The 27,239-nt window shown below is 44.3% G+C and overlaps 1 protein-coding gene across 1 annotated transcript in view; it reads right to left on the bottom strand.

Annotated features, from left to right (window-relative positions):
* Hs3st3b1 (heparan sulfate-glucosamine 3-sulfotransferase 3B1) overlaps positions 1 to 26,527 on the bottom strand; it is a 38,659-nt gene extending 12,132 nt beyond the window's left edge. The window contains exon 1 of the mRNA XM_076870762.1: positions 25,974 to 26,527. Within this exon, the coding sequence (XP_076726877.1) occupies positions 25,974 to 26,527 (554 nt within the window). The remainder of the gene's footprint in view (positions 1 to 25,973) is intronic.
* Positions 26,528 to 27,239: the final 712 nt, after the last annotated feature.

The raw sequence follows: 27,239 nt of genomic DNA, 5'->3' as shown, positions 1-27,239 counted from the left end.
CTTTCTAGAAAGTAATATCAGCCTTGCCAATGGTGTGGGGGCAGGGGGCAGAAGTGAGTGCACAAAGAGAAGGCAGGTGGGAAGGTACCTGGTCCCAGGCACCGCACACACCTGTCTCTGATGAGTTTGGGTCTGAAATGGGCTCCTCTTGCTCCTGTTTTTCACATGCCCCTGGATGTACTGTCTCCCGGCTCCAGCTTCATCCCCAGACAGGGCTGCCTGCTCTTGGGAGTGGGAGTAGATGTTTGTAAACAGGCCCTCACCCCAGAGCTTTAGAGACAGTCCACCTGCATGTAGAACTGGACCAGGGGACTGAGCCATGGGGGACTGAAACCTCTGGGTTCCTTCCTGTCCTGCTGCAGGTAGACCAGAAGCTGAGACCTTGGACAAGGCACTCCAAGCTTTGGGCACAGTTCCTCTACATATAAAAATTAATGGATTGAGGCCCTGCACGGTGGCACAGGCCTGAAATCCCAATGATTCAGGAGGCTGAGGCAGAAGGATTGCCAAGTTCCAGGATAGCCTCAGAAATTTAGCAAGGCTCTAAGCAACTTAGTGATACTTTGCCAGAAAATAAAAAAATAAAAAGCACCGGGGATGTAGCTTAATGGAAAAGCACCTCTGGGTTCAATCTCTAGCATCCCTCCCCCCACCAAAAAAAAAAAAGCTAAGGGATTGGTTTTTAAAGGCCTAAAATTTTGTGAGGTGATCATTAGAGTCAGCATCTCCCTACCCTACCCTCATTCCACCTCCTCCTATGCAAACAGTAAGTAAATTGGCACAAGTTGGCAGGGAGTAATTAGAACATCCACACATACTTGGTACAAAATGTACTTCAGGGGCATAGGCATAGATCTCCAAGAGGTGCAATTCAAGTGGAGGTCAATGTCAAGTGTACCCCCAAATGAGGCACCTACTTGCTAAAAGCAGCCTGATCAGTAATAAAAAAAAAAAGAAAGAAAGAAAGAAAGAAAAAAGAAAAGAAAAGGGCTGTGAGGCTTTCAGTAGGTTGTCTAATGTCTCTGTGCCATTTTTCCTCATCTGTAAAATGGAAACATTTTACATTGCTACTCCCTACCCATGCCCTGTTTTTGTTGTTGTTGTTGTTGTTTGTTTTTTGTTTGTTTTTTAGGATTTAATGCAGTTTGTAGGTTAATGAGCTCAAAAAACCAGCAAAACTGCCCAAAGGTAAGGTGCAATGAATCTCACTAACATCCCCTCTTGATTTCTCCCTTATCACATGGCCCTAGGTGAAGGAAATGCTGGTAAAGAAAAAGAGAAACCAAATGGGTTTGTAAATTCAAAGGCTCCTATAAAAACACATATTTGAAAGGGTTCTCATTTCCCCGCAAGTCTTTCTTTGTGCTATGAAGAATCTCATTTTGTGTCTCCCCTGCCTGCCCCTCCTATTTAGTCCCCCCAAGAATTTTGGAAACTAAAGAAAACTGAACTTCCCTTCTTAGTTTGGCATTACTGAAGACGATTCAAGCCAAAGAAAAATAAGAAATGACACCGCATTTAAAACACACGTGATCTGGGACTGGGGCTGGGGCTGAGGCTGGGGCTCATCGGTAGAGGGCTGGGCTGTGAGGCCCTGGGTTCGAACCTCTGCACCACATAAAAATAAATAAATAAATGTCCAATTACAACCAAATATATATATATATATATGTGTGTGTGTGTGTGTGTGTGTGTGTGTAAAACACATACACATACACAATCTACTTTTCTTTTAACATGGTGGAGATGTGGTTGGCTGAAACAACCTCAATTTCACATCTGAGGCTCCTTGCAGGAGACTCACAGGACAAATACCCTCAGTTACCCTCTCTACCTCCTGGGGGCAGGGCAGGGGGGTGTGGAATCCCAGTTAGCACTGGACTTAAGGCCAAGATAATGGCTTCATTCACTGTCTGCTTCCCTTCTGCTCAACAAACAGAACCCCATTTTATGGTTATCAATTGAAAACAGTATAAGGTAAATTAGGTCAATAAAAAAAAACCTTAAGACTGTAAGCTTGAGTTAAACTAAAATGAAGGGAAATGAATACAAATAAACTCTCCTTATCACAGGCTTTCAATAGCTCAAGAACATTTTAGAGAAGAAGTACTTTCTAACCAGAGAGAACAATCAAGAGGGTGTAAAATTTGGAGACACTGCTGATAAAACACTGCTGTTTCTTATCTTGCATTCTTCATTAGTACTTACTTCTTGCCAGTTGGTGGGTCCCTGCTTGAAGCTGGTTAAGAGTGACCTCAGGAACGTTAAGTGGCATGGCGATGACACCCTAACTGGATACCCATCAATGAAATTCTGCCATTTTTGAAAGTCTCAGCTTGCAAAGTTTGGAAGCTTCCCAGAGTCAACCTTCAGTGGGAGAAAATGTCCTACACTCTCGAATTCTTATCTTTCCATTGTCATGGTTAACCATTTATTCCAAAAGCTCCATAAATTTTCAATGGATTACTACAGACAGGCCAACTTGCCTGTTTATTTCATATCCAAAGATACAACGGAGAGGAAGTGTTGGAGGCAGAATATTTTCACAAATATTCTGTATGATTCGAATGGGTCTCCTCATTATTTGTGACATTCTTTTTGGTAGGTGATGTTGCCTGACTGGTGAGTCTTCAAATACAATTTCTAGCAACATTTCTGTGTCTTAGGCAAAGCACCCCCGACCTGGTTCCCCACCCCCAACTCCAAGGGAACAAAACTGTAAGCACCAAGGAGATCAAATAACTAAATGGTTACTGAGGGAGCTGCTAAGAATTACAAGTGAGATTAGCCTTTTATCCTGCATTAGCCTCAGTGAAAAACTAACCCAGTAACTATCTTCAAGACTAATGACTCTTTCTAGGAACAAAATGTTTGATTGAATTTTATCGCCTTCCATGTTTTGCTTAATATTATTTTGTGAATTTCATTTTATTTTTTCATACTGGGGGTTAAACCCAGGGGTGTACTACTGAGCTACATCCCCAGCCCACTTTATGTTGAATAAGTCACTAAGTTGCCCAGGCTAGCCTCAAATTTGCCATCCTCCAGCTTCAGCTTCCTGAGTTGCTGGGATTACAAGTATGTGCCACTGGGCCCAGCTTGACTGTGAATTTTGAAGACTTCTACCTTCAAAATAAAAATACAAGAAAATACCAAGACTCCAGGCAGACAAAGCACTTGAAAATATTTGTTGAATAGACAAATGAAAAATGAATGAAAAGGAATCAACTAGCTATGCTTAAAGCTAACCACAGGCAGTCACGAGGCATATGTGCAAAGGGAATTGGGGGCAACCTGGAATTATAAATCATCAAGTGATCCAGGTTTGAAACTGGTGATGGTCTCAGTGATGATACATTTATATATCACCATCCTCATTACATTAAGTGACACAATTATATTAAGAGGCCATCAACATAAAAAGGTCTGGAACTTGAATGCTAATAAGTAGAATCAAAGAACAAGTGAGCTATAAGATCAGAGTTCCTAGCCAGGCACAGGCCTGAAATCCTGGCACCTCAGAAGACTCAAGTAGGAGAATCACAAGTTTGAGGCCAGCCTTGACAATTTAATGAGACCCTGTCTCAAAAGAAAAAATTTTTTAAAAATCAGAATGCCTTATTTTACATGTGAGATATAAGCAAACCGTGTGCAAATCAAACTTTGTGTAAATCTTACCACGGAACTTTGGATGCCCTACCTCTGGTGGTCAGTAATAAACCACACCTTCTTGTGATTACAATGAGAAAGTGGCTCTAATGAGCAGGTGTCTATTAATTATTCTCTTGCTTTAATTATTATTAAAATTGGTTATGATTCAAATTAATTTGCATTCCAGCAAGTGACGTCAGGTCGAGATACACCATGTGTCTCCTAGGAAGCAGGGAGAGGAAAGCAGCCTGGGATTTAAACCTAATGCTCCTTGTGGGTGCTGCAGGAATCAGTTCAGGAGCATGAACAAAACATACTTAGTGAGTTAGCAATTGAGCCACTTAGCCTGGACTGAAGAATATTTATTTATCTGAGAAATGTTGGGAAATAAGGTTATAAAGACTTCATCCACCCTGTCCATCCCTCCACCCACTGACCCACACATCTTTCCCACAAATCTAGAGACCATCACAGTATCTTGATGTTGAAAAGGACCTTCAAACTCTCACCAGGTACATGCCCTTTCTCCAAGAGAATTCTAAGTTCTCCATGGCTTCATTTTCATCTGTCCCTCTCATCCCTGCCTCATCCTAGTTGGGGGCAGGCACCTGCTATTTTTCCAATGGGTTATGCTGTTTCTTGTCACCCATGGATAATATTATTTCTAATGAATTTCTCTGAAGTCCTTGTCCCCTTCTTATAACCAGCACCCTCCCAACATCCTCCCTGAAAACACACACACACACACACACACACACACACACACACACACACACACCCTACCTGTATCATCTATCTATCCCCTGTTTTCAAGGAGTCTGACGACTGGACTGTGCCTTAATTGCACCGTGGCCAAAAATAAATGATTGCTCAAGGAATGAATAAACACATGCAGGCAGAATCTACATTTGACCTGAGAGGTGACAGGAAGCCACATAAAACATAAGAGGTGAGCAGCATGAAAATGTTGGCTTGGGATGGGGGTGGGGGGCAGTGCTTAACAGCAGCATGTCTTAAATAGATTTGGGCTTTTAGCTGATTATAAATTCCATGAGCCTGCTGAAGACTGATAGAAGAAAATAGAAATTTGGAATAATAAAATAGAATAGATTAATGGGTGTCTGTGGTGGAAAGAAAAGCTGTACATTGTTAAGAGCATGACCTTCAGGTTGTCTGACTCCTGCCCTTTATTACCTTTGAGATATTTTGCAAAGCTATAAGTTATAGATAATAATGTAGCAATGTAATATAACTCTTTTCCCTTTGGGGGGGTGCTGGGGATTGAACCCAGGACTTAGAATGTGCTTGGGTAGTCAAGGACTCTACCTCTGAGCTATACCCCAGGGTATATATAAGTCATAACCATAAATTTATGAATAAATTATTTCTGGCCCAGGTTCTATAGACTTCCCTTTCCATTTCTCATTCCTTGAAAAAGTCCCTTTCTCATTTAGTTGCAAATATATGTCAACAGTCCTTATTCCAAGTAAACTTATAAATTCCTTGGGCTTTTTCTTTGAACCACTGGTAACATTTGCCTGGTTCCTTCGTTAAGTAATAAGTGAAATAAAATTCTTAACACCATCACTGAATATGTGGATAAGAATCATAATTTCAACTTTTTTTTTTTTTAGAAAAATTGTCTCTTAAAAAAAAACAAACACTAAATTAACTGTGTGCTTCTTGTAGGGGCTCTTTCTGTGCCAGTATCCATTCTCCCATCTTAATATCAAGAACAGACACACTACTGAGCAGGTGCCAGGGCACACACTTGTAATTCCAGCTACTCAGAAGGCTCAGGCAGTAGGATCACAAGTTTGAGGCCAGTCTCTGCAATTTAGTGAAAACCTTAGCAAGACCTTGTCTCAAAATAAAAAGTAAAAAGGGCTAGGGATGTAGCTCAGTGGCAAAGCACCCTTGGATTCAATCCCTAGTTTAAAAAAAAAAAGAAAAGAAAAGAAAAAGAAAAGTCACACTTGATTTGAGCAAACACCTCATTATTATGATTCCTCTCATTGAGGTCTACCTTTGTAAAGACTTCTAGGAAGCTGTAGATGGTAGCACCGTTCTTTGAGCTACTTTCCTGTCTCCATTTTATATCCCTACTACTGAATTTCTTCTTTTATTCTCATACTTTATGTGGTTGTTGTCCTTTATTTAAAAAAAAAAAAACACCTTGAGTACTTTTCCAGTAAGGTAGATAAAAATAAATGAAATTATGTAGCTCTAAATGGGGGGTGGGGGTAACAAAGAAAAGGATAGCTCATTAAAAAAAAATTTCTTTGAAAGAAGAAAATAAAAACTAGTAACAGCTAGATAATGGGGAAATCAGTGGGGGCAAGTAGCACCCTGCCTTTTTAAGTAAGCAACGTGTGCTAATGGGGTCATAGACAGCACATCTCCTATTGGCTAGGCTAATGCAGGGTGTGACACCCAGGTATTCCGAATTCATCCACGTAAGTAGCAGTTTTCCAAGAAGTTTTTGGCATGGGGGGACATTGGCAGAATTTATATGTCCTCTCAAGATATGCTATAAACGATGGAAGATTTGGGTTCTTGAGTTCATTTATTGACATAGATAGAAAATGAGGGAAAGGTAGGATCACCCCAGATTCTGGGCTAGAACACATTCCCTGGAAGGCCAGCTCTGTGCAGATGGATCAGTTTGGCTTGGGGGGTGAGTTAGTCTCTGGAGGTCAGCCAGAGCCAGGGCTCTGAGATCAATGGCTGCCTCTCTCTGAAATGCTCAGTGGTGTTCTCTATTCGCTGACAAAGCCAAATAAAGACCTTTAAGCTGCTACTTTCCCAGATAAATCCACTTCTACATCCCTGGGCTGGGAGCACAGGGCACTAAGCCCATAAGCAAACACTACCTAAAGGAGCCAATAAGAGATGTGCTCTCTATGGCCCCATTAGCACGCATTGGAAACTAATCAAGCTCAAGCCTCTCCAAGAGCGATGTTTCCCTGAGTTTGCTAGATGCACACACAGTCACTTGTCACTTGGAGGCAGTCAGGACTACACCTTCACAGACTGAAGCCTGGAGTCAACTATGCGAAGACGCCCTGACCCTGGTCCACACCTTTGTGCACCCATGTAAAACCTCCAGGAAGCTGGAATTCGAAGAGCTTTTCCTAGGCTAGTCCTTTCTGTGAAGATAGCTGGTTCATCCCATTGTTCAGAAATGGGGCTTGTTAAGTAATCGCAACAGAAATGTTCTCCCTGCTGGCTGCAAAAAGGGTATGCAAATCCCAAGGATCAGTGACCTTTGGTGACCTTTGGAGAAGAACCTTTAGCTCTTTGGAGCTAAAGAGAATCTGAGAAAAGACATGGATCCTTTGCAGCAAAATTTATGTATGCAGCATATACGTGGAGCTCAGTTCTCAATGTTAGGTATTGACAGACCCCAGGCCCACCCATGAGCCCAGGTTAAGATCTCCTGATGCAGTCTATCAGTTAGTCACTGGCTATTGACCACTCACTGGTCAGCTATGCCACTGGTCAAAAGCCTCCTTGACATGGTGTGTGCCAGGGGTCAATAAATGGGTAGGGTGGACATGGATTCTTCTGGGTTATCTAGAGTGTATTCATGTGGGCTCCCTAAGATTTGCTCACCATCCAAATGCTTTGCCTGAACCACCTATATTTGGCTCTGCCTTTATATTTTATTAAAAATCGAAATGATGACCTGGTGCAAAAATGGGTCCACATGGTTTTATAAAGTCACAGACACTTGAAGTTCAATGTCCCAATATTTGAAGTTCATGCCACGTGAAAATATGTCTGTCTTTGATAAAGAATAAATAGGCTTCAGTTTTTATTAGAAGATGGTTCCTGGGCTCCTGTTCTGTCTGGGCCATGACTATATTGCCTCTAAGACCTGTTGAGCACTTTATCTGAGACAAGGGGCTGAATGGGGGGGCTTCTCACGGGGTACTCTCCTCTGTTTTACAGGTGGGGATAATGAGTCTGAGAGCAACTAGGCTGAGTGGCCCCAACTCAAATGGCAAAGCAGGAAACCAGACTCCACAATGTTACGCTTTGAATTTCATGTTTATTAAAAATCTATACAGTTCTATAAGATCAAAATGTTCAAGGAGACTCATCATCCCACCTCCGACCCACCCATGATCAACCCCCTCCTTTCTAAAGAGCTTTCCTTCTTCCCTGTCTGACAATCAGAAATGAAATGGTTTGGTTTTAAATTAATGTTTTTTTAATTAATTATGTGGGGCCATAAACTATAGTGAAATAAGCAGCACTTTGTAGATATATATAATACTGTAATATCTATATCTAAAACATAAAGTGATACACACACACACACACACACACACACACATATTTCATTCATTTATATATTTATTTTTAGTACACTTAACCCAGGGTGATCTACCATGGAGCTACACTGCAGTCCTTTTTAATATTTATTTTGAGACCTTCTTAAGGAGGTACAGTGATCAGCCTTCCCCAGACATAGCCCTCACTCCTCTGGCCCAATTCCTACTCTGTAGTACGGGGTTCGGCTTTTGGATTCTTCAAGTTGTGTCAGTGTTTTACAGAAGGAAAACCATCTTTGTCCCCAATCCTGGTCACAGTCTTGCAAGCCAGAATTGCTCAATGCAGCTCACCCTGAAGGTTCTGCTGGTCATACAGATGCAGCTGGAATAAAGGCAAGAACTGGAATTTCACAATGGGCTTTCCAGGTATCCGGCAGATAAGTCAGCCTGGCCTTATCCACTCTGCTCTCCTCCTTCACTTTAAATAAACCAGGGTGTAAGGAAAAGAGCCCATTCTAAATGCTCTCAGAGGCCAGGAGTCACAGCTCAATCCATCTTTAGAAAAGGGAGACGCAGGACGCTGTGCCAGGCTGACCAAGCCTCTCAAACCATGGAACAAACAGGCTAATAAATTAGCCTGCTAAACCACTGAGCCGAGGAGCAAGAATCAATCCAATAGGCTGTCTTCTCTTCTAGCTCATTAACTATCTGAGATTACCATCATATGGGGAGTGGCCTCTCAGCTGGAAATTAAATTAGCCTAGTTATAAACCAGGAATGTGGAGTGGAAAGTGTCTGATGAGCCAGCCATTCTGGGAAAAAGACTCTGCCCCCAAAAGCGCTCCCAACTCCATCCCCTGAGCCCTCCCTCCTTTGCAATCTCTCTTCTGAACAACCAACAATGTCAGGGGTGACACTTTCTTACTTTAGTGGTCAGATAAAGAGCTCAGTAAACTGAAGTTATTCCTGTTAAAATCAAGAGGTGGCTTCTTAAGGAGGTGCAGTGATCAGAAATCTGGCATTGATAAAAATATACATAGAATAAGAAATGTTCATGTTTTAGAAAAAGAGTTGTGGGATATAGAGAGAGAATAAGAAGGAGAGGCGAGGGAAGAATAAATGTGCCTCCATCCCCTTCCACCCCGTGCATGCAGATGCAGAGCCACAAGCCCGGTAAGAAGGGCAGCAGACACTAATTGCACATTCAGAACAGGTGTGTGCCTGAAAAGCCACCTAGTAATTACCAGCTTGGGCATTTTGGCTCTAGCAAGCAGAGCCCTCTTCAGCGCCTCAGAGAACTGAGCGTCCATGGGAGCTGTTTCTTGTTGTAGGTCCAAAGCACCAGAGAAGTGGAATTTCTAATTACTGGCTTTCTCTTAATGAAAGGCTACATCCAGACAAGCAAACAGCAACGGGCTCTGAGGACCTGGATCCTACAACCCATGCAAACAAGGATCTCCAGTGTTGGCTTTTTATTCTGAGTGGCATCTTTTCGGGTTACCAGCAAAAGCAATTCCCACTGAATATGATTCAACAGCATCTTGTAATTTCCATTTCCAAGTGAAAATATTGGAAGGACAAAGAAAGTGCAGGATAACTGATACTAGTTACTCTTTGAATCATGATGTTAATTAAGGCTTCCTTACAATAGACCTCAGTCACCTTCCTGCTCCCTTAGCCCCACACATTTTCACTTCTCTCTGGGGTCCTTCCCTGCATCTACCACACTTTTCTCATGGAAATCTCCTTGTTTTTTTCACTTGCATTAAGACCTTCTGCTGAGGGAGAGCTTCCTCACTTGATCTGCTCATGAACTCCTATTCTATCCATTAAAACCACGCTCTGGAGTCACCTCCTAATTTAGGTCCTCCACCACCTCGACATATTTAATCATATCTTCCTCTAATGCAACACATGACACCTGTCAATAGACTTCCCTGGGTGAAGAAAAGCCAAAGGACTTTATAATTGAGAGACAAACAAGCACTAAATCCAAATCAGAATGTAACTGATAAGCAGCAGCTAGAAAATTCTTTATGAAGGTCACGTGTTAATGATGAGTTGCGTGAGGTCAATGTAAGCTCCTAACCCAGTTATCTTGAAGCGTGCGATCACAGGAATCCACTCTACCTACAGCCGGACCCCACTGCTGTCTGCTAGGAGCCCCCCATATACACACAACACATACACCCTGTGTTTCTGGGACCCACCATCCACCTGCCACATCGGGAAGCTGATGAAGTTCATGATCAACTACAAAGATCATGCTGGGGGACATGTTCTTGCCCACACCATCCAAAAAAGACACCGTCTGGGTAAGATGAGGTGACTTTGCTCAAAGTCCTCAAAAACGAATGAAAGCTTAAGTCTCGAGGAAGCTGGCACATCTGTTCCCTTGCAAATGTTCTTCTCACAGAACACAAAATAGTCAAGAGCCTGTTCTGTACTTCTGATTCCAGCTGCAAATGAAAAAAAAAAAAAAAAAAAAAAGCCCTAAAAATAACTGTGAATGATTGAACATTCTCTTGGAGGAGACAGATGGGCCAGCTCATCAACAGGCCCCCACCCAGGAATCCCAGGCTGGCACTCCTGAGAACCCTGCTTGGTCTCTCCTCTTCATCTCCTACAAATAGAAAGACTCTGGTCAGGGGAATACCATCCTAAACAAGATCTGATCAATTATTTCAACCCCTTTTGTATGCTAAGGTGGAAGCGCCCTAAACTTAATTGAATTCCTCCACAATGAGGGATAGGAATAGGACTCAAAAGTTCTGGGAATGCTGACCATTGGGGGCACCAATGTGGCTTCTGCTGATCTGAGGATTCTGAGACCCACTCGGGATTCTGTGACCTAAGAAAGAATGTTCACCCCCCTGCAGAATCAGTGAGAACTGGCCATGGGATGTTCCCTGGTCGCCTGTTCACTCTCCTGGATTAGAAGCCCCTCCCAAGGAATGACAGGGATCCTCTCTCTGCAGAAGTGGTTAGGGAAAGCAAGAGGTGGGCAGGGCCTAGCCTGCAGCAGCTTGTGAACCATCTGCTGCTCAGCACCAGGCTGGAGAAACTGGCCTGTGAAGCAAAGCAGGGGATTAGAGAAGAACAGCTCTCTTCCCCCTGGAAACTTCCAACCACAGAACAAAATCCCTCTGGGACAGTCCTCCAGGTGCTTGGGGAGAGGGATGTGCTGATTCTGCAGTGAGAAGGAGTGGGACTGAGGACACATGTCCATTTTCATGAGCAGCATAGGGACCAAATGCTTGTCCCAGTAACTCCATAAGCCTCAGTGCATTATCCAGCAGGGCTGAGGGCAGTTCCTCTTAGGAAGCCACCTATGTGTTTTCTTGCCTTCTCTGTCTTGCAATTCAAATTATTTCATTTTCCTCAAAAATGCATGAGAAAAAAAAATTCAAAGATGTGTGCATATGCACAACTTGGGTAGAGCTTGTCTGTGCATTTAGTAAGGGAGGCTCTGATGGTCTGAAAAACTTCCTCTGGCCTGTGGGATGAAGGGCCTCTCTCTTAACGTGGCATATCAGCCTCTCCACCTCTGACCCCTCTCCTCCCCAATCTCTGATGTTCTCTCTGCTCCATGCAATGAATTTCTGTTGCTCTCCAGGCTTCTCTGAGCCTGTTTCACATGAAGCTTCCCTGACCTTAATGCTTTTACGAACTTTCTGGATGATCCTATCCAGAAGCTCCTATCCATCCTTCGGAGCCGTACTCACTAGTAGCCTCTACTTTGGGATCCCCTACTCATAGCATTTCTCACTTTCTTCTATACACTGCTCACCATGGCCCCTCTACCAAGCATATGAGCTCCCCTAGGATTTAGACAATGGCTTAGCAGCTTGTTTTCTGCTTACTGTTCAACCCATTCTAAAATGTTCAAGAATTGTCCTAGTGAGGAAAATCATGAATTGCTGGATAAGTGAATGAAAGGCAGACAAATTATTTCATCAGGAGTTCCACCTAGCTGCTCTGGTCATGACTAGCAATAAGGCTGCCTTGTTATTGCCTGATTTTCATAAGGCCCTGAAGAAAGAGAAGGTAGGGATCAAATATCCCTTTAAAAGGTACGTAACTTTATAGGAAGGGAAGTGTGATAAGAACGGAAAACTAGTGGGTACATGCAATAGGGGATCCTACCCCGGTGTGATTCTGTTCACCTAGACCATGTGCAATGACCTTGGCAAAGTCTCCCCCCTGAGCCAGGGCAGAGGTAGAGGTGAGGAGGTGACCCAAGCAGGTGTTAGAATTTCCCCAAATAGGAGGAGTCTGTGATAGTGCATCAGGAGATAATAGGATCATTGTAGCAGGCTTAGAGTGCTCCAGGGGAATCCAGATACTACTGCAACTTTGGGTTTTACACAAACAGGTAAATCGATCCCCATCTCCCTCTGTTAAAAGGTTCCACTTACCTCCTTTCCCAGTGACACCTAATCTGAAAGTTTCCTTTGATTCCGGTGCTCTGTGACTATAGAACACTTTTAAGGGTCCCCCCTTGGCTCCAGACACAGAAAGAGAACGTGCATTTTTTTTTCTAACTTACTGTTAGAAAAATTGCTGCCAATGTTTACATCTAGCGTTCACCTTATTTAAGGAAGACTTCAACATTACATCCAGAGTGAGCAATCATCTCAGTGCGAGGATAAAACATATACAGACCACAAGAGAACTCCCTGCCAGGCAGGGTGGAGAAGACCTTCACCTTTTCTAACACTATCAAACATCTTGCTCTGTCAATACCACCAACACAGAGCACTTACTTACCTATGAAAACAGACACAGCTGTTTGGAGGAAAGCAGAACCTGCAATTAGCCTGCTTACAGAATAACAGCATGTGGAAGGCTACAAAAAGAAGCACTCAGCAAGCTTGGACTTGAAATCCTAATCAGCAAGCCTGTTTCTCTGGCCTGGGCCTCAGCAACTTTCTAACCAGGGTCTTTGATTTTACTACAATTCCACCTCTCGTTCTTGATTCATTCACTTTGCAGCAATTATCTTGGGGGAGGAAGGAAAGGAGGTGTGGACCCACTAGGTTTGAGATGACATCCCATGAGAGAGATGTGTGGATTCTAACACAAGCAACAAGAGGGGGCAGCCCGTTCCAAGAGTGAAAGTGGAGAGGGGTGGGGGAAGCGGGTACAAATGTACACAAAGGTACACAAGTACAAGCTCAGGGATCAAATTCTTAGAACTGCAAGAAACCCTGGAGACCTGCTCCATTGCCGGTCCCCTGCTCCCCAAATCCACATCCAAACAAACACCTCTCCATTGGATAATGAAAGGTATGAATGAAAAGAGGATTTTGTACACAAAGGGAAATGTTAGTTGAAAAAAAAAAATTAAACACATTGTTTTTTTCTTTTTAGCTACAGTATTTTTCAGAACCTTTAAGATAGCTAACATGGAATCATTTTTTTTTCCTTTACATCACATAGTAATATTTCCAGAACTTTCCATTCTATAAAAAGAAAGGAGACCCACAGACTATCCACAAAGTATCCTCAGGATAGAAATACAAAACCTGACTTGCTCAAGGTCATCAAGTGTTTGTAGCAAAGGGCTGACCTAAGAATTGGAAATTGGAGGGGGATGCAGATGGAAGAAGAGCCAATTAGGGAAATAAAAGAATTAAAAATCGGAGGGGAGCTAGGGATACAGCTCAGGGGTGGAGTGCTTGCCTAGCATGCACAAGGTCCCAGGTTCCCTCCCTAGCACGGTGAAAATAGAAGCTTGTTACTGCAAATGAATTTATGATAATGATTCTAATTATAAATAGCATCCAGCTCAGCAGACCTCCACAAAACCTCTCCTGAGATCCCAATGAAGGTATAAAATGAAGTTAGACAGATTTTAAAAGCTAATGCCAAAATTTAACAAGAATGTCCATGATGAACTGGATTGAGGACATTCAATCCTGAAATGTGCATACACCTAGAGTTTGTAGCTCCTCTTATTTGCCTGGTAACAAATAAATGAAGAGCACTAAGAAAGCTTGGAGACCTTCTTAACTACAGGTCCCCTGCATCTCACAAATGAGATGACAGGGGACAGTGATGGGAGCTGTGGCAAACAAGAATGTGTCCCCATCCTCAGGTGCAGCAGCGTCCCCCAGCTAGCTGCTACCATGAGAAAGACAGGGTTACTCCCTTTATAAAAAGAAGCAGCACATCTGGATCTACATGTGGAATCTCCTAGTTTGTCAATAATCCTGATAAATTTCCATTCTTTTACAGGATTTCATTACATTAAATTGGACAATTGTAAAACGAATCTGCAGTGGGAAAAGGCAGGATAGTGGCTGTCCTTAGAATGGGGATAGTAACCAGATGGGGGTAGCTTTGGGGGTTCTTGATTTTGTTGCTTATTACCAAATACCAATATGTTCACTTTGGGAAAATACATCAGACTGCACACTTCTGATTTGTATACTTTTCTCCAAGCATCTGAATACAATTTTGTCTACAAGAAACCTACAAACTAGGTTTAGAGATGAAATGGTATGAAGTCTGGGATTTTTTTCAAATTATATCTAAAAGAGAGAAGACATTTCCTTAGAAATGATGGAGGGAATCCTTGAGAAGGCTATCAAATATTACCATGTTGAGAAAAAGTGGTTACTGGAGTAAAATTCTATAAATTCCACAATGTCTCAGAAGGTCCCCCACCCCCACCCCGTGGAGAAAGAATTCAACTGAGTGGTACTTGAAGAAGAGAAATGCTTTGTGGAAGGAACAGCATACACAGAGAGGGTCTTGGAGCAAGCAAGAATAGGTGGCCCATAGCAGGGCCAGGAAACGGCAGAAGAGCTATCTATGCTCCTGGTTGAGGGCATGAGTTCAGGGTAGACTGGGCCTGCTTTATGATCCTACCTTCTTGTGCACAGCTGCTAGGGACAGTATAATATAAGGTGTCTCCAACAGACGCAGATGAGGATGCTTAGGGTTTTGAACAATACCATAGGGAAGCAATAGGCCACAAGTGTAAAGTGGGGAGAATTTCAATGTGATCCTAATACAAGGATCCAAGCTTAGATAAAAGCTAATGCCAAGCTTGAATCCTAAGAATCCAAACAGTGTGGAAGTGGCCAGCAATAAAAAGGAACAGGTAAGAGGGAAGGGATAGGGACGGAAGGAAGCTGCAGTAGAAAGGGGTCAAATGCACAGATGCTATAGCAGGAGCCAGGTCTACAGGATGATGCCAAATGACAGGTTGGTGCATGGATGACATGGATGAAGACTGCCACCAACGATGTGGGTATGGAAGCCACAAAGACGGGCTGAGAAATGAGCATGGGGATTAGAAGAAAATGTAAGTACAGAGACAGAAAAAGAGAAGGAAAATGTAATCTAGAGGAGAAGTTTATATGGAAAAGTCTTTGTCTTTGGGTGGGGAGACAATAGAAGAGATGGCTTGAACTGGCCCAGGAAGAACATTATGTCAAATTTCAGCAACCCACAAAATCTCCAGGTTGTGGAGTTGGAAAGGTCCCCAGAGAAGCCTTCTTTTCTTTGTATTCAAGAGGCAGAGTCACCAATAGCTATAGCTGGATGAACTCAGGCAGCCTATGTGAACTTCCTTCTTTGCAAAATAAGGGAAATCACATGAAAGGATCACTGTTAAGATTAAATGAGAGCGGGCTGGGGATGTGGCTTAGTTGGTAGCTTACTCGCCTAGAGTGTGTGAGGCACTGGGTTTGGTTCTCAGCACCACGTAAATGTGAAATAAAGATACTGTGTCCACCTAAAAACTAAAGAAATAAATATTTAAAAAAAAAAAGATTAAATGAGAGCCTGGCCCACTTGCTTGCATATGGTAAGCCCCACTAACTGAACCCTGAGTCTTTTAACCCCTATTGCACCTCAAAGTAACTAATAACTTATTCTTACCTCCTTACCTGGAAAACTCCTGGAAAAGTATCATTAAAAAATCATACTTAAAATTTTGTGTTATATGATCTCGTGCTTCCTCCTTTTCCTAAAATGTTTTTAGATATCAGTAATCTGGCAGGACTAATGATCTGCTTTTTGTTTGTTTGTTTTATTTTTAACACTCAGTGCTTAAAATGCTTTGAGACCTCTTTGAGCCTGTAAATTTTAATCAACTTCTTGACTCTTTTACTTCTTTAGCACTTCAAATGCTGTTTTGTATACCACCTGATAAAAGCAAATGCTCAAATGGGATTTTTAGGGAGGTGAAATTACTCTATGTGATACTTTACTAAAGGATACATGTCTTTTTATACATTTGTCCAAATCCATAGCGTAAAACACCAGCAGGGAACCCCAAAGTCAACTTTCTAACAAATGGACCACTCTGGTGGTAAATGTTGGAAGTAGGGGGAGGCTGGGCATGTGAAGGGGTACGGGACAGACGGGGAATCTTTGTACTTCAGTTTTGCTGTGAGCCTAAAACTGCTCCAAAAAGTAAAGCCTAGTTTTTAAAAAGCAAGTACTAATAAATCCTTGTTAGGTCACTGAAATAAAAATTGGTAAACATCATTTATAAAATTGTATTATGGCTGGGCATGGCGGCACATGCCTGTAAACCCAGTGACTCTGGAGGCTGAGGTAGAAGAATCCCAAGTTCAAGGCCAGCCTCAGCAATTTAGACCCTAAGCAACTTAGAGACTCTGTCTCAAAATCAAATTTAAAAAAATTAAAAGGAATGTATTATTCATTGATTATATAAAAGGCTTAAAATAGTCATCAATTGCTTCCTCATTATTTCTCGTCAATGATAAAGCAATGAGCACCTTCCTACCTCTGTGTCACTTTGCTCCACCTCTTCCCACACACCCACTCACCCACTTGGGGCTTCCTCAAAAGCTCTTAGGTGGGAACAGGATGTTTACTTCTTTGTGTATCTGTGTTAACTGGCAGCACTAGCATATGCTAAGTGCCTAGAGACTGGAACAATCAGACAGGAGGGCACCAGGGACCAGCCAAAGAGCACTTCAAGAGGAAGGATTGGGGGCTGGGGAGGGTAGGGGAGAGAAGCGGTGGCTCATCTGGGGGAAGGCACCAGGAGCTATCTATCAGGGAATTGCTATTCTCTGATTGTGTGCTGTGTGACATCTCCCCAGGGAGACTGCACTTTAATGGAAGTATGGAATAAACCTTGCATTTCTTCAACATCTCTTGCAGCAACAAGCAATCCCTTATGTGTGTTTGTCGCCTTGTTCATACCCAACATGTACCTATGCCCCCAAGAAAAAATCCAGAGAAAGGATTTGCTTCATTCAAATCCACAACAAAATTCTCAGTACCACAGAATAAGTCCATCCAGAAAGGAAAAGGCTTTTGAGGGTTGAGGCCCTGGGGCAGCACTAGAAGGTGGTGAGCCTGTCTGTAGCCAGGAATGAGATCCCTTCCTGACCACCCTGCAGATTGTGGGTGCAGAGAAGCTCAGAGGTTGCCCAAGGGGGAAGGGGGAGTTGGAGGACCAGCACAGGGCCCCTAAAGGAGGTTGAGCTCAGAGTGTGTATGAGGGAACATTGCAGATCTGGGGAGGGTGCACACAGGCCACTTGGTCTTAGTGCAGGTGAGATTGAGGAATCATTAGAAAGGGGCTTCATACTGTCGTTTGACAGGCTATACTGTGGAAACGAAGCTATTTTCAATTAGTTATCCACCGAGTTTGCTGAATCACCTTCCAGGCACCCAATACAGAAGTGGATGCACAAATTAAAAGGGAGGGACGTGATAGCTGGAAACTCAAAATATTCACCTCCCCTTTGTCTACTCCCAAAATTAAGGCCCTAAAAAGTCAGTGTGCTCTGCTCTTAAAGAACTCACTCAGGCCACCACCCTAAAACCACCACGAATGCAGGGGAGGTTAGCCTGCCTCTGTCCCAATGCCTACAGACACTTCCGCTCTAAAAGGCTGGTAAGTTTTTGCAGAAGGTGTAAAAAGGGCAAAGTGAAGAAAGGATGAGAGCACAGATAGATCAGCTGATAACCCAGGCTCCAAAAGCGAAAGCGCTTCAGAACCCATTTCTGCTCGGAAGAGACGCGAAGCAGCTGGAACAGCCGGGCCCACCCCGGCGGGGGCGGGACGCGCGCGCTCAGCCCGCCCCCTCTCTGGGACTGCATTTGTCCCCGGAGCAGCCACTCCGACCAGTCAGAGCCGGGACGAGTCCCGCCGGCTCCGCCCACCTCCAGCGCCGGCCACCAGAGCTGGCTCAGCCCAACAGGTGAGGCCGGAGCGCTTCCCTCGGGCAGGTCACGTGGCCACCGGCGGCGACCCTAGGGGCGGAGGGGGCTGCCCCCACCCGTCCGCCGGGCCCGCCCCCAACACGGGCCCGGCAGGCCATCTGTCTCCGGGGCTCAGCGATCCTCGGACCAGATGCATTGATCCCACGCGACACAAGTGCCATGCTGACTGATCCCCGAGGCCCGCCAGCCTGCGGAGCCATTTTCTGTCCCCGGCAGCGCCCTGGGCCACCCTTCCAGAATGGGACGTCTACGGGAACGCTCTAAACTCTCAGAAAGGAACGGACACGTGGCAACCTCGGGGACCGGTCTGGGGCCACGTTGGACACTTCTGTCACCAGATCTGAATAAAAGGGTTGGAGGAGGCAGCTCTTTCCTCCTAACCCCCACTCCATTCATTAAATCCAAAGCGTGCGTGAAAAATCTGTTTCTTGTCACTTCTCTTCCCAGTGCGTTTTCACTCTGCATTTGCTGCCCCCGCCCCCACCTCAGCCCCATCTCATATTGCCCAGAACCATCTTTCAGCATTTTATGGCTTTCTAAGCCAGTGTAACCGTGCTAAGTAGTGGGGGGCAGAGAGTCGGGAGAAAACAGGGATTCGGAGTCCTGTGCTCCAAGTTCCTCACGGACACACATGGAATCGTTCACCTTCTAGTCAAAGGGGTTTCAAAGTCTGACCTCTTGATGAGAAATAGTCCACCCTGGACAAAAACACCATCAACCTCAGGTTAAACCAGTCTTCTTCTTCTTTTTTTTTTTTTTTTTACACATTTATCATATTTAGAAGAAAAATATTTTATACCCACAACATATGGTGATTATTTTAATATCAATAAAATACAAGCTCCCCGACAGTCCTCTTTGACCATATCTATTTCTATAGCTCTGAACTCGTTTTATATTTATTGACGTAGTATTTGTAAATAATTATGATAGTCAATGATATTTCGATTTATGTATACATTGGGCAGTGATCAATTCATGACAGTTAGCACATCCATCACTTTAAATTGTTCTCTATTTGTGGGTACATTTGATTCCTCTTTTCTAACTCTTTTGAATATATTATGCATTATTAATAATACTCACACTGCTGTGCTACACTAGAACTACACTAGAACTTTGAGAGGCAAAGGATGTGCTGTACAACTTTGTTATTTAAACATGTTCCATCTGTGACAAAATGAAGTAAATTTTTAAAGGACACAGTATTTTTTAGTATTAGTTTTAATACTAATCAAGTCTCAGGAATCTGTATTTAAAAGAAGAATTTTATATATATATAATATATATTTATATATATCACACACACACAGGAATTAATACTACCCTTATTTATGTTCCAAAAAATTTAAAGATGGATGTTATTAGCATTAGGAAAATTCTAACACATAGCCCTTGGTTGCAATGAAAATTATTTATTATCATGCTACTAAGATGGTAATTGCTCCTTAAATCCTGAACTTTTCTTCAAATATCTTGAAAAGAAAAATCAGAACGAAAACCCCATCATGCACTAACATCAGTTTTATTTGAGGTTAGTTTTATTTTGGCATAGTTTGAGAGGAATATGAGAGTTTTCACAAGGTACTGTTTTAAATATAAAAAAAAGTTTCATGGTCTATGTACAATTAGTTTTCAAAGATATCAGTATCTCATTTCTTTTTGGTCATGGTAAATGTTTTCATTTGAGGTAGGCAGCATATTGTTTTCATTACCCTTGAAAATATGCCACATACTTGGGGAATTCATTTTGCTGGGATTCCTGACTATCTCAGCAGCCAAGGGCTGAAATTTCTCTGATGGTCTGAAATCATCCACTGTTAAATGAGAGGTAGGGCCCTATTTGGAAACTATTCACAGCAAAAGAAATGTTTATTATGTTCTGAGTTTAGGGTGGACATTTTGTATTTCTGTCAATCAACTTAATTTCCATGTTCATACAGTGAGAACAAAAAGTATTTTTTAAAAAAGCTACTGACATAGAAAACAATCTTAGTCTTATATTTTTAATTCTGAAGTATTAAATAAATGGCACCTCCTTAATTTGTAAGAATAGCTGACTTGTAGGTTTGTTGTTTTAAAAATTCCTGGTGCACTTTTTAATTATAAATAATTTTAGTAACTAAAAGAGTCAATTTATATAACCAGAAAATTTTATGTGCTATGACATGTTTTAAACCAAAGGGCAAATTAGCATACATTATTGGAAAAAGATTTTGTGACGTGTTGATCTTTCTAAATATTAAAAAATTTTCAAACAAAATTAAAACACCAACCTAGAAAAACAGAAGCTGTGACAAGTCACCTTGAAATGTCAAACAATACAACTTTATCTGGGAAAATATCTTTCATAAATATTGATCTATATTAAATTATAACTTTTTAATAACCAGGTCCCATCAAAAAAGCAAAATCTGGTTTAGTCATCATTTAATTCCTAATTGTAACAGTCTATCTTTTTAAGAATGTTTTTTAAGGTACGTGCTGCAACCTAATTCTTAGAGCCTTATTCAATAATAAATATATCATTTGGAAGATAATAAGTGTAATTTAACTCATGCATTTCAGCATTTTATTTATCTAAAACAAATAGATTGCTATTAAATATTGACTATTTTATTAACTCAGAGCATCTGGGAAAACACTTATGATTAGGTTAATTTATGTTATATTTTCCCCTCAACTTGTAAAAGATTAATCAACCATTTTATGGTCTAATTTAGGTGCCTAATTAAAAACAGAGTTCAGCACATGCTACACTGTCTTGATAATAAATCTTGACAGCTTTGTAACATAATGGTTTGTATTTCAAATTGTTGCATATAAATGTAGATCTTTGGTCTTCACCCAGCAGTTTGAAAGTGAGTTTCATTCTTGGTGTAAACTCCAGGAATGAATAAGTGCAATTATTTCAAAATGGAATTATCTCCAATAAGATCTTATCTTACATTTCCCTCAGTGAAGACAGGAACAGGCTTGGCCACCAGGTTTTTAGGAAAAAGACTGGGGAAATTCATTTTCTCAATATTCATTAAATAAAAATATAGGGGATTTTTTTTTTTTTTTTTTTTTTTTTTTAGTTATTGCCCTTTGGGAGAGTTTTCTGCAGTTTCTGGGTTTTGGAATCTCATTCTAAAGAAATCTGCTCAAAGTATTAGTTATAATTGTCTCTTGGTTAACAAGTCCAATTTAATTACTTGATTTGGGGACACTATATATTTTTTAAATTGATTCCAAGGAGTTTGGGAACACATCACTTAACCTATGTCCTCTTAGACTTCCCAGCCTTAAAAAGGGCAAGTGGCAGAGCATAAATCTACTCTTCAGGAAGGATACTATATTTTCTTAGCCTCTGTACTTGAGGGATATTTTTGTCATTTTAATGACTCCTTTGATTCTAGCTGTCCTGTGCAGAAAAGTAAAAGTGTCACAGTAGTGTGATTATCTTCAATCTAGTGTATACCAACTCGGGATATTACCAACTAGTTTGTTTTAGAGTTGAAATTCTTTTAAAGTGAATGACAGCCAGTGTGGTGGCACATGCCTCAGTGGCTCCAGAGGCTGAGGCAGGCGGATCACGAGTTCAAAGCCAGCCTTAGCAACTTAGCAAGGCTAACTTGGTTAACAAGTCCAATTTAATTACTTGATTTGGGGACACTATATATTTTTTAAATTGATTCCAAGGAGTTTGGGAACACATCACTTAACCTATGTCCTCTTAGACTTCCCAGCCTTAATCCAGTTAGTGAGACCCTGTCTCAAAACTTTAAAAAAAAAAAAAAAAAATTTATAAAAGGGGGCTGGGGATGTGGATCAGTTGTTAAAGGACTCTGGGTTCAGCCTCTGGTACCAAAAAAATAAATAAATAAATAAAGTTAATGGCAAAGTGAGCAATCCCCACTGAGATCACTGGAGGCAGTCAGAAAACTATCAAACTCTTAAAGCAAATGCAGTTTTGAATTCAACATATATAACTGACACCGTGTTTTAGTCACTTAGTGAGGGAGCATGACACAGGACAATATTTGGAGCAGGACTGCCTGGGTGGTATATTAGCTTTGCCATTTTCCAGCTGTGAGAACTTGGGCAAGTTGCTTAACCTCTCTGTGCCTGTGTTTCCTCATCTGTAAAAATGCCTACTTCACAGGACTGTAATGAGGATTAAATTGCTAATCCTGTAAAACTTGAAACAGTGCCTGGCACACTGGGAAACAAGTGCCTGGCACACTGGGAAAAAAACATTTAATGTTACACACACACACACACACACACACAGATTTGTTTAATGTTGGCCAAATCATAGAAATGTCAGTTTATTTTGTGCAACCAAAAATGGAAAGGGGAGTCAAGATGAGGCACATATCTGTAAAATAAATAATAATCACTGAATATTTGTCTAAGTTAATCCCCAAACTAAGGTCATTAATATTCGTAAAAATCTACCAAAACTTAAGAGGAAAAGGGAAATCTTAAAAATTACATGTGTTTGGCCATCTGAAGTTTAAATCAATATGCTATGTCTAGATGTCTAGGGTGGGTGGTTTCTCCACTTTTGCATTTGTTAGTTCCTCTGAACCACACACTGCTATTTTCAGACACCATCATATCCATGACGTGAAGGTAAAGGCCAGGGTCACTATATAGCACCCATATGTCTGTCATTCTGCGAGGGCCTCATCAGCACGTGCTAAGTTTGAGAGTTTAATTCGAAAGAGCTGAATGATGAACTGGAAAAGTAAGCCCAGAAGATTCTGAATCGCAGACTAAAACAAACTCGAGTTCAGGCTCAGACAGCACGAATTAGCGCCTGTGATTTTTGCAGCGGTTAGGCAGTGCAGAGACTCCCACTCTCTGGCCAGTGGCGGGGCCAGCTCTGCGCTACCACCTCGGTGGTCTCCATCCAACCATGAACCCTCTTCATGTGGCTGATAGTGTCTCATTAGGACAAATGGAAGGAGCTACAATCAAATTCCGAGACCTCATGCAAATCCGTCCAGGCCCTGGGCTACTGGGTTAGGCCACTGGCGGGGCTGTGGATCACCCCATAAAACCCATTAACGACGGCTCAGACAGCCATGACCTGGTTCTCCAATAGATTAGGAGGCTGACCCTTGGACTCAACCATCCAGGCTCATAGACTTTTGTCGTAAGTGCCTTTAAAATGTCTCCCTTTCTCATAGATTCTCATTTTGAGGACTTGTTCAAAACATTTTCGGAATTGCATCTTTCTTTCTGGTTAATTATTATTTATACTCTTCTCCAATTGGCCGCCTGAGCTTACCGACAGCTAAGGTACAATGGAGCTCACGTCTTAGGTGGAGCAGGGATTTTTCCAGGAGAGGGAACTCCAGCGAGGGCGAAGGGTGAACCCCAAACATTGGCTCTTACGTGTAGCACCCTGGGTCAGGCGTCCTAACGGTGTTGGGTTTAAAGTTAAAACGGTCACCTTCAAAATAACTGTTAAGTCCACATATTTGCTCAGAATATTTTAAATTAGTTTAAAATTTGTAATTAATTTGTATTTAAAATATTTAATTTCCTTAAAAAAAAAAAAAAAAAAAAAAAAAAGACCAACCCTGCTGCCGCGCCAGACACGCCTGGTGGGACAATCAGGGAACGCTGCAAGTTTGCAGTTTGCATCTCCCAGGTCGCGGCCGCGGGCTCTGTACCTCCTCTGGTACCTCCGCGTGGCCGACAGTCCTGCTGGTCAGTTTTTTTAGTTAGATAGCTCGAAAGGATGATTAACCTAGAGCCTCCGGCGACTTGACTTAGCCCGCTCGGCCAAATGCAGCCACTCCCAGGGCAGCTCCCAGGCGTGGACCCGGCCCGCAGCTCCCAGGCTGCGCTCCCGGCTGCAGGAGCGCGACCAGGGTTTCCAGCGCGACTTTCAGAGTTTTTGAATCGATCAAAAGGAACAGGGCAGGTGGAGGGCCGCCGCCTAGGAGATTTCGTGAATCTCCCTGTGGGGGATTTCCACAGCCTGCTCCAGGTGCTTCTAGAACTGACATCAAGGGTTCGGTTATTTTCCTTTCCGTTCCTCCCAACCCGGCCTGCAAGAGTGTCTGATCTCAAGAAAATCCCGGGCTGCCTCCGGCTTTGTTGGGCTCCACCTTAGAAGGGCTCTCTAGTTATAGCCTGCCATCCCGCTCCACTCACGGAACCACCATCCCAGGAGGAGGAGGGGGTGGCTGTGGTGAAGAAATAACATCCAATCAATGACAATCGCTAACAATTAAAGAGGTCCCCAAGTGCCAGCCAAGCACCTGACTGCACCAATGCATTCACTTCCCGGCTTTGCGGATAACCAGTATCATCCCCACTGCACGGATGAGAGCACCGAGGCTCAGAGTTCTCTAGTCAGGACGTGGATTCAGGCAGTGTCTTGGAAATAGTGAGAAGAGCGGCTGTCACGGCTGGCTAAACCTCTAGACTTAGGCAACTCCTAACCAAAAAAAAAAAAAAAAAACATTAAAGACAATGAGTAGAGGGGAGGACGCGACTGGGAAAGGGGCGGTTTTAATCCCTAAAGTCAGTCACTTTTTTTCCCCCATCCTATCCGGATCCAGAGAAGTGCAGTAGAAACAGGAAGTGGGGTTCGGTTAGGTTCTCCCCTTTTGTTTTCTTAAGTCTCCAGCCTCTTTGAAGCTAACCGGTATTGGAAAAATGCCGGAGACTCGAGGGAGTCTTGTAGGCTGAGGGATGGTGACCAGAGAGATGGATTGAGGACCAGTGCCTGGGCCCATTAGTCAGAAAACCGGGTTTCCGGAGCCTGGAGCCTGTCTCCCACCCCAACCCCTCACCCCAAACGACCAGTAGCTGGAGGGAAGCAATAGGCAGAGGTCGTAATTATGACCTTGGGGCCGCTGTCCCTCTGGAACTGGACTCACAACTCTATTTGAGAGCACAATTTCCGGAAGCCGCGACTTCTAGGCAACCCTCATTTCTTGATCAATGGGCCCGAATATTCTTTGCGCCCTGACTTGTACGGGGGCGGCGGAGCCCAGAGTTCGTGTCCCTGCACCGAGGCCTGGGAGGCGGAAACCTACGGGCTGTGCCTGGGGCGCTCCCGTTCCTTCAAAGCTGCGCGCCGCTAGGGCGGGCAGGCTGCAGTGCGCGCCTTTGCCCGACAGGGACCAGCACCGCTCCACGCTCCGCGCGCCACAGCCAGCAGAGGCGCAGAGCCACCCGCCCAGCTCACCCTCCCCAGCCCTAGCAGCTCGCGAGCGCGGCGGGTCTGACCCCCTTCGGGTTCCGGTAACAAGGAGGACTGTAACAAAAAAGTTAACAGACTCTCAGCAGCCTTGGCAGGATGCCGCGGTCTCCACCCCCCTCCCCATCTGGGGAGCAGAAGCGGCTCTAGAAGTTGGTCTAGGGAGGAGACTGCTACCCAAGAGGCGTAGAACACTCCTCCCAGTGTCCCGGTCTCGGAGAGGAAAAAGAAAAAAACACTACCAACACTGGATTGATTCATGAGTGACACTGCCAGGGTTAGACGATAGCCCGCTTCCCTAAGCGCTTTCCAATCGCTGCCACGCTTCCTTGCGACGAAGTCGCCTAGTTAATTTTTCAGGGCACCACGGATCACTGAGTTCTCCGTGAGAAGTTTCTGTAGGTAGTAGCCAGACCCGAGCAAGGAGTAACCTGGACGGCGCGGGGGCGGGATTCTCGACGCTACTAGCCTGCACTTCGCGGTCATCCTCTGTCCCTCCCAGCCATGGTGGTCCCATGTTGTCCCCCAACCACCTTCCCAACATGTGCCATGTTTCCCTTCCTCATGGTCTGAGTCGTGGCCGGTGACCCTGGCCCCGTCAAATAACTCACCGATACCAGGCTAGACCCTTGTCATAGCTGCGGTCGAAGAAGTGGGGCTCCGCGCCCACGGCGCGCACGTCGGGATGCACACGCAAGAACTCCAACAGGGCCCTCGTGCCGCCCTTCTTCACGCCGATGATAATGGCCTGCGGCAGCTGCTTGGTCCCTGACCCACTAAAGAAGCTGGAGATGGAGCTGGGGGAGTCAGGCGTTTCTCGACTCTGCTCTTCTAGGCTCGCGGCGCCCTCCGCCATCTCCTTGCCAGCAGCCAATGCCGTGGCCGGCGGTGCCCGGAAAGGCAACCTGGGGGGCGTCCCATTTGGAGCTGCGGCCAGGGCTGGCGGGGTGTGTGCAGTGCGGGACCCCGAACCCAACAGCAGTAGCCCGGGAGCGGCGGCGCAAGAGCCGGCGCATGAGTACAGGAACATGTAGAGCCAGACGCAGAGCATGGCGAAGAGCAGCGCGAGCTTCCTCCTCACCGGTGGCGGGGGCGTTGGAGGCTGCGGCAGGAACCGCCCGGGGACATCGAGGCAGGATCGGCCGCCGCTCAGGCACTGCCCCATGCGATGCCCGCGGGCGCGGCCAGGGACATGGCTCAGCACATGGCGCAGGTCTGGCCGGAGCAGTTAGCACGGTGAGGGTCCCTTGACCCTCTGGAAGCCGGGCGGCTCGGTTTATTGCCCCCGCGTACCCGCGGTTGCCACTCCTGCTGCTGCTGCTGCTGCTCTTCCCCAGGTGGCGGCGGCAGCTGTAGCGGCGGCGGCTCTTGACATGTTGCCCGGGAGGAGCAGCAACTGGAACGGAAAGTCAGGGCAGCGGTACTTGCTGGTAGAAGGGCTGTTATTGCAGTGCCATGACCCGTGCTGGGCCAGAAGAACGCTGCACTCCCGCGCCCTGGTCACTCTGGACGGTGCGCACAGCCGCTCGCCGGGGCTGCCTCTTAGCAGTCCTGAGAACTAATCCTTGAGAGCAGCCCCGGCACTTGCCCGCAGAGGCTGCGGAGGAGAACTGCGCAGGAAGGGAGCTGGGGACTGAGGTGGAGTGGGCGGGACCGGTCTTCGGGAGTGACAGGCCATTCTACCTACCAGAAACCCCGAACACCATGCAAATGCAGGCGCTTTGCCGAGGGCTAAACAGCCAATCATCTCTCGGAACGTGGGGGTGTGGAAAGGGTTCGGGGCGGTGGAGAGTGGTTGGGGATTGTTATTGGCTGCAGGACTCAAGGGGCGGTTTTAGAGAGGCGGGGCCGGGGACTGGTGACAGGAGCAGATGGTG

The sequence above is a fragment of the Callospermophilus lateralis genome, chromosome 11 (assembly GCF_048772815.1).
Source record: "Callospermophilus lateralis isolate mCalLat2 chromosome 11, mCalLat2.hap1, whole genome shotgun sequence".
Classification (NCBI taxonomy): domain Eukaryota; kingdom Metazoa; phylum Chordata; class Mammalia; order Rodentia; family Sciuridae; genus Callospermophilus; species Callospermophilus lateralis.
Note: the sequence above shows the minus strand (reverse complement) of the source record. Positions and strands in the feature narration are given on the sequence as shown.